We start from the raw sequence: 8,436 nt of genomic DNA on the forward strand, positions 1-8,436 counted from the left end.
AAAAAGGCTATTTGCGGTGCTTAAAAAAATCCCCATTTTAAGTGTTTTGGAGTGTTTCAGCATTTTTTTTTGCATGCTGACCATCCATCAACGCGTGTGATGGACAGTCATTGCGATTAAGCAGCTATTGATTCAGCAGCTACACCCTTCTCTCTCTCTCTCTCTATATATATATATATAAGATTTTTTCAAGAAAAACCCAAATATCAAAAACATAGGGAACGAGGTTTGTGACTATGCTTCTCAATTCAACTCTACGTCAAATGAGTAATATTACGGTTTTTACTATACGTAGCAAATTAACTCATGTATATATATATATAGCTATTGAATCAACAGGTGTTTGAACACTTGATGTTGCTGAGCGTTTATAGTGCACACGATGGACGCACATCATTTTTGTAAAGCAAAACTAGAAAAAATGTGCAAAAAAGGGACAAAAAGGCTATTAGCGGCGCTTCAAAAGTATGCTAAATCTCCATTTTACGCTTTTTGGAGTGTTTTATCTGTTTTTTTTTGTGCGCTGACCATCCATCAACACGCATGGTGGACGGACTAAGCATCTATTCATTCAGCAGCTACGCCCTACTCTCTCTCTCTCTCTCTCTCTCTCTCTCTCTCTCTCTATATATATATATATATATATATATATATATATATATATATATATATATATATATATATATAATTTTCAAGAAAAACCCAAACATCAAAAATATAGGGAACGAGGTTTGTGAATATGCTTCTCAATTCAACTCTACGTCAAATGAGTAATTACCTCCTATTCGGTGCAGAAACAGAGTCCGAGCCCATGCAAGGAATAAGAAGATTGGTAAATCCAAAAAAGGCTAGTAGGCTCCTTTTATTTTGACATTGATTAGCAGTATTCTGTTGCCTTCTATTTTAAAACCCGAATTTGATATAGAAACGTTAATAACTGATGGCTCATGCAAGCGAGACTCCTTTTTTGAATGAAGTAAAGACTCCTTCTCATAGCTACTTCCTAGATTTCAGGCTTCCGTTTTCCTTATATCTCTCTGCTATTTGCTTTCTGTGATAAGTGATTGGCAGCAGGTTATTGACCTCCTTGTTTTGGTGCGGTAGTTCAGAGAGAGAGAGAGAGAGAGAGAGAGAGAGAGCAGAATGGCTGCCGAGGAGAGAGCAAAGGACGATGGTTTTCCGGTGGGTATGCGTGTTCTTGCCGTCGATGATGATCCCTTATGCCTGAAACTGCTGCAGAGTCAACTACAACAGTGCCAGTATCAAGGTTGTCCTTCCTTCTCTTGCTTCTCCGTGTGCCCTGTTTGAAGCTTTACTTTATTGGTGTGATCGTCTCTCTCTCTCTCTCTCTCTCTCTCTCATATGGCTTCTTTTTTATTAGCATCAGTTGTTATTTTGTCACGATCCACCGAACTTTTTTAATGAATAGTAGTATATTAAAGAATTCAGACACTTTTCCTTTAGTGCTTCGTTGCTAATAACATTTGTGGCGCGTTTCTTGGGGTTGGTTTGCTTTCAAAACATGGGTTTTTTCTTTCATGGGAGATTTCTGGACTATATGTTGTGCATCTGATTATAGTATGAACCATATTTCTGTGCAGTTACTACGACTTCAAAGGGGATAGGGGCTTTGAAGTTGTTGAGGGAGAACAAAGACAGTTTTGATATTGTTTTAAGCGATGTGCAAATGCCTGATATGGATGGTTTCAAACTTTTGGAGCTCGTTCTCCTAGAAATGGACCTGCCTGTCGTATGTAAATGACTGTTCCTCGAGTCCTTTATGATTCTTCGTAAAGAACCTTTTTTTTTTCTTGTGAATTTTGTTCATTTCTTGTCAGATGGTTTAGATCTCACCAGTTTAATGTGTTAGTACTTGTGTTTATCAATATATGCAAATTGAGGTTAAAAATTTAGATTTGTCTCCCTTTTAGTGGTAAACTTGCATGTCAATACCTTATTTCATCTTTTAGTATCAGAAAATAGGTCTATAGGCTCCTCCATATTTAACCTATGACACTTGGTTTCGTATTACAGCGATCAGATGGACTCTTCTGCATTCCAAATGTATCAAGTGTCTACCAACTTTTCTGCTGCCCAGCAGTTTGGCCTATGGCTGTAAACAACACATTATGTGTGGGAAGCACGTTTCCGAGGAAGCCATTTCTGAATGGTGAAACTCAACGTTTTCACGAAGTTTGGAGAACAATACTGAAAACTGAAGGAAATATTTCCAATTCGCATTCTCAGGATTTTTTTGGATGAATCAAGCCATATGGGTATGATCTATATGGTTTGTTTAGTCAAAAAAATGTTTTAGATTGTCCGATTGTGATATATACGTAGAGTTTTTAAGGTCTTCTAATTTCAACAGTCCACAATGTATCAAAATTTCATGAATGTAGGAATCATGTTTTTATGTCCAAACCACTCAGTCCATAGTGCATTTCCTAGTAATGGACCATGTTGAATGCATCCGTGGGGTCAAATTGATCAAATAAAGCTTTCATTTATGAGTTTAAGCCAGAGAGTATGGTACTTCAGAGTTTAGGCTTATATATATTCTGTTTCCCAAGGCATTTTTTGTTTTTGCTTCCTTTCCTCCCCCTTTCAAGAAAATGGAAGATAAATTATTCATCTTTTTTTCAATCCATGGCTATATGAAATTTCACTTAGTAATTTTTTTCTTTTGGGATTCAAAGATTTTGCTGCATCTGTGCTGCCAACTTATTTGGATGGCTTGTTTTGGTGAAAGTGTGTTGACTTGTACATATTTCTGCATGCAGTGATGTCTGGGCATAGTGAAACTAGCACTGTGATGAAAGGCATTACTTCTGGAGCTTGTGGTTATTTACTGAAACCAATCCGCACAGAGGAGCTTCAAAACCTTTGGCAACATGTATTTAGAAGAAAAAAAGTGGGTGCAATGGATTGCAAGAAAAACGGTTACAGAAATAATCATGGCAAGCTTGCCCATGGCACTGATGGAGGCGTACAAGGATGCAATGCAGCTGGGCAGGCTGATAATAACTGCAAATTAGATAAGAAAAGGCACGATCGAAGTGATGAAGACAATGAGGATGAGGATGAGGAAAATGGCAATCAAAGCGGAGAGCAGAGGACGCATAAAAAGCCTAGGGTTGTTTGGTCTAAGGAACTTCATGAGAAGTTTATCAATGCTGTAAATCAATTGGGTGTTGATAGTGAGTGCCTTCACAAAATGTGCTATTCACTTTTGCAATGATACTCTTAAAGCATAGAACATTAATGCTTTTAAGCCTTGACTCTTGCTTTTGTTGTTCATGAAATCAGAGGCTTATCCAAAGAGGATACTTGAGATTATGAATGTTGAAAAGCTTACAAGGGAGAATGTTGCAAGCCATCTTCAGGAAAGATACCTTCTTGTTTTTCCTAGTCTATCTATATATTCAAATGGTTTTAAATGTACTAGTGGTTTACCACGTACTAGCTGATTGCCTATATAATAGCTACTTTCTTTTGTTCCTTATGATCAATGGTTGTTACTGCAGAAATATCGGCTTTACTTGAAGAGGAGTGAGCAGCAAAGTATGACTCCTGCTTTAGGAGTCGGGGATTCTTCTTTTGTCCCCATGTCTTCAATGTATGCTTTTGGTGTGACTGATCACCTTGCAAAGAATGGACCTGCATCTTTTCAAGTAGAAGCCAGACCTCTAGGCTATTTAAACTCCACTGGTAGCTTGGCAATGAACGAACCTACTTCCTCTGGAGTGATTCGGTGGAATCATACCCGCAGCTCAAAAAGTTCATTAAGTGATCTGGAGAAAACTCATGTTCCTCTTCCAGGAAATCAGCATGGGGATTTGTTTCAAGGTCTGCCAACATCATTGCAAAATGACCTCCTAAAGAATAAACAAGCCCTCTCTGGATTTGGTGGCTCATCTATGATGATTGATGATACTTTATCCTTTTCAGATTCCCAATATCAACAGACAGATGCCTCTAGTTTCATTGGCAGTGGGGTAGCTAATTTAAATTTGAATAGGCCATTCCTTAATAATGTTCCAGATGACCCCCTAATTTTGCAGCTTATACAGCAGCAGCAACAGCAAGGGGGACAGTATAGGGGATTGGATGGTCAGTTGACAGTAAATCTGGAAAGCTTTGAGGTTAATTCTGCGGCCTCCTCTCACATGCCTAATCTTGATAGATATAATGAAACCTGGCAGAATGCTGTCCCGTTAACAGGATGTTCAACTACTCTGCCTACAGCTTATCCTCTGAACAGTGATGATCTTTCTACAACTGGGTCAAGAACAAACATTTTGTTGAAACCCTTATCTATGGATCCCGGTGCACTTGATTTGTCAGCTTGCAATCTACTGACAACAACTTCACATGAATCAGCAATTGGGAGCAAATCAATTTTTCCACAAGCCACTGCAAGCAATGTAAATATGAGGCACTTATCAGCAGACAATGATGATTCTTCAAAGTTCTTGTTAAGATCAGCTGGCAGTAACATCACAGAATCACAGTATACGAATCCTGTTGTTAAACAAGACTTGGATACACAAAAACCTGTCTGTGCCAATGCCACATATATTCCTTTGTGTTCTTCTGTATACCCTGGCTTTCAAAATCTCCACCTTATAGATAATGTTGATCAATATCCAGTGCAGATCAATGGTATTTTGGATGAAAAGTTAAACTTGGATATGAGAGGTCGAAGGACATTCTCTGTGCAGCAATATGAGACTGCGCAGACAACAGAATGGTCTAGCGAAGTTACAGAATCATCTATTGAGGAACAGGAACCTCCAGGGCATGTTTGAGAATGATGATTGTAATGTTTTGGGTGATGTGGTGAATGCCGTTATAAAAACCAGTAATATGATTCCACCTTGCCTGAATGCTCACATTTTTTTATCTTTGTTACAAACTTCTGGTAATAAGAATCAAGAACATGTTCTTGCATGATATAGTAGGTAATGATGAGTACAGAAGACTCATTTGTTTTCCCCAGAAGCATTATAGTATGTTACAGAAAATAGAAGCTTGTCAATTGCAATCTCATCGTGTCTTCTGAAAGTGTATACACTGTTCATCATAATGAATTAAATGTGTAGTCTTAAGGTTCGAGTAGTGAGTCGGGTCTAACCCATAGAATCAAGCTGACGAAAAGGATTCAAATGCATGTAAAGTTGCAGGCGGAATCAAGATCTTGTTGTAGCTTGATTAGCTATTATTATGTTTGTTTTTCCAAGGTTATGCTTGGACTTGCATATATATTTTTACCATGCCCCAGGTCACATCGATTGGCACAAATTATGAGCATATATAGTTGGTCTGTTTTAGGGTGGCTTGAAACCATTGCCTAGTTTCCATCTAGTTGATATTCCTAAAATCAAATTATGAGCATTAGAAAATTGTGTTTTAAACACCTGAACAAGGTTGCAAATATATAAACGAATATGACAAGAATAGTAGATGTATGGGATCTAATTCATGGTGTTCATAAGGACAGTCTATAGGCATAAGCCATTTGAGATCCTTGTAAAGACATTTAGCCTTTAGTATTAGGCCAAGCCCTTGGGTCATCTCGCAGAAATCCACTTGAACAGTGGCTTAGAACTGAGAAAAGCATAGGCAGCAAAAAAGAGAGATCATCCAACACATGAAATGTCTACTCTTATCATTAATATATCCATATATTTCAACTGTTCAAGCTTATTTTTACTAAATACCAATGTATTATTCAATAATCCCACTAGTGAATGTTCTAGCAGCACCTTCTTATTTACTAAACGTTACAAGCTACTGCCAAGTCTCATACTGATAGGATTCGACGAACACCATGTGCACAAATAAACAAAAATAAAGCATTATAACAGGCCTTCTTTAGGGAGGGGTTTCTCACTTTTGATATTTCTCTATATGTTACGTTGTGTGAGATCCTCTTCCTTATAAGGGAGAGTACACTGGTGGTTTCACTTCCCTGGGTAGTTGTTACTTAGCTTTACGGGACCTACCAATTTTCTCTCTAAAGAAAGAAAATCAGTAACAAGTTTCACTTTATGCTTATCCAAATGAAGCGCGTTCAAATGTGCGTCATTTGGATAAGGCCCATTACTGGGCGGTTTTGTGCATTGAAGGGAGAGTGGGCCCACCTCTCTCCTCGATGTATGAACCCATGCGTGAAACATGACCAACCTTGGTCATGAATGACCAATATCTCCCACTTGGCCATGTAAAAATAATTACGATGCAGAATTTTGCCTCCTACTATTGGAGTATTTCACTTGCATCAATGTTTTTGAAATGGGTTATATACTTTGGTTACTTATCCAACCATATGTTCTATCAGACATATCTTAATCTCATATAGGATACATGTTTCGAGAACATTTTCTCTGATATGCCATTTGTTAAGGGATCAACAATCATATCAGATGTAGGTAAGTAACTGACTTTGATTTCATTCATTTTAATCATGTTATTAATATAATGATATTTTACCATTATATATTTACTTTTAGAATTGTTCGCTTCACTCTTCATAAGAAAGATGACAGCTTGGTTATCAAAATAAATTTGAACTGACCCTTTAGTTATATCTTGCTTCAAATCATTAATGAAGCGTTTTATCTAAACAACAAATGTGGTAGCTGTATTGCATATAATATATTCTGCTTTCTGAGTATGCTGCGCTACACAACCTTGTTTCTTAAAAGATCAGAAAACTGTTCTGCTTCCTAAGTATGCTGAGCTACGCAACCTTGTTTCTTAAAAGACCAGAAAACTGTTCTTCTTTCGAGGAGAAAAATATATCCAGAAGTAAATTTACTATCATCTCTGCTGCCTGCAAAGTCAGAATAAGAATATCTAGTTAATTCTAAAGCATCATCTTAAAAACATAGTTTCAAGTTTATAGTCTCTTTTAAATATTAAAATATTCTTTTTACTGCTTGCTAGTGAGGTCAACTAGGATTACTTTGGTAGTAACTAACGAGGCTAACAACAAAGCTGATATTAGGCCTTGTGCATAGCATACCATATATTAAGCTACCAATGACTTGAGCATAAGGGACATTTAGTCTTTCTTGTCCATCACCAGGACTATCATTCTTACTCAATTTGACACCTTTTACCACATGTGTTTTAAGAGACTCACAATCACTCATTTAAATGTTTTTGAGTATATAATTTATATATGTTTTTTGAATCAAGCTTAAAAGTTTAGAATTTCTATCTTGAGTGATTTTAATTTAAAAAACATAGGATGCCTCTCCTATGTCTTTCATCTCGAATTGATAATTTAACCATAACTTGGTTTTGACAATCATATCATTATTGTTTTCACTCAAAAGAATGTCATCCACATATAATGAGAGAATAACAAATTTTCTCTCACTTTTCTAGACATAGACACATTGGTCAAATTTATTTGCCACAAACCCTAATGATGTAATTGCCTTATGAAACTTTAAGTACTACTGACGTGGTGATTGCTTGTGTCAGTATAGGATTTTTTTAACCTATATACTTTATCCTTTTTGCCTTTAATTATATAGCCTTTAGGTTGTTCCACGAAAATAGTTTTCTTAATCTCACCATTTAGGAATGCGGTTTTAACATCCATCTGATGTAGATTTAGGTTGTAGTGAGCTACAATAGTGAGAATTATTCTTATTGAGGTAAATTTTGTAACAGGTGAATATGTATCAACATAGTCTAACCCTTCTTTTTGAGAAAATCCTTTAGCTACCAATCTTGCTTTAAATTTATCAATACTACCATCGGACTTGAATTTTTTTTAAAAAATTTATTTATACCGAATGACTTTTCTTTTCTTAGGTAAATCAGTCAATTCTCAAACTTGGTTTTTCTCAATAGACTCAATTTCCTTGTTCGTGGCTTTTACCAGTCTATTGACTCACATGATTTTATTGCCTCATCATATGACATGTTATCTTTTATGTCATCCAGATCTAAGGTATAACACAGTTCCTCTGACAGGTAGACATAATAGTCATCCAAATATGACGGGGGAGCTCTAGACCTCTTGTGACCAACCTGAGTCTGATATGAAGAAGACAAAGAACTAATAGATGGTTCATCATTACATAAACATTCTTGTGAGTCATCAGAGTCATAATATAAATAAAGATTATCGCTATTTATTCTAGGAATAATTTGTTTCATGTTTTGATATTCTAAGAATATAACATCTCTACTTTCGATTAAACCCTTATCTGAATGATAAAATTTATAACCTTTGGATCTTTTAGGATATCCAATAAAGATACATCGTATAAATCTTGTATCAAGTTTATCTCTTGACCACTCTATAACCTTTATATGAGCTACTGAACCCCATCTACGAAGGTGACTTAGGTTAGGTTTTCTTTCAGTCTATAATTCATAAGGTGTCGAGACAATAACCTTATAAGGAACCCT

At 36.3% G+C, this 8,436-nt stretch overlaps 1 protein-coding gene across 1 annotated transcript; it reads left to right on the forward strand.

Moving 5' to 3' along the window:
- The first annotated feature begins 1,143 nt into the window (after nucleotides 1–1,143).
- Nucleotides 1,144–4,811, forward strand: LOC149842053 (two-component response regulator ORR24-like). The gene is made up of 5 exons (XM_090000578.1): nucleotides 1,144–1,267; nucleotides 1,602–1,754; nucleotides 2,784–3,200; nucleotides 3,310–3,401; nucleotides 3,528–4,811. The coding sequence occupies exons 1-5, from the start codon at nucleotides 1,144–1,146 to the stop codon at nucleotides 4,809–4,811; spliced, it is 2,070 nt and encodes a 689-aa protein (XP_089856704.1).
- The last annotated feature ends 3,625 nt before the right edge of the window (nucleotides 4,812–8,436 follow it).

Source organism: Nuphar pumila, chromosome 3 (assembly GCF_984573655.1).
Source record: "Nuphar pumila chromosome 3, dmNupPumi1.hap1.1, whole genome shotgun sequence".
In the NCBI taxonomy this organism is placed as follows: domain Eukaryota; kingdom Viridiplantae; phylum Streptophyta; class Magnoliopsida; order Nymphaeales; family Nymphaeaceae; genus Nuphar; species Nuphar pumila.

Excerpts from the sequence above, each read along its gene's own strand:
- LOC149842053 (XM_090000578.1), top strand. The coding sequence starts at position 1,144 with ATGGCTGCCGAGGAGAGAGCAAAGGACGATGGTTTTCCGGTGGGTATG. Across the intron at positions 3,201-3,309 it reads AAATCAATTGGGTGTTGATA|AGGCTTATCCAAAGAGGATA; the intron begins GTGAGTGCCTTC and ends TCATGAAATCAG. Across the intron at positions 3,402-3,527 it reads TTCAGGAAAGATACCTTCTT|AAATATCGGCTTTACTTGAA; the intron begins GTTTTTCCTAGT and ends TTGTTACTGCAG.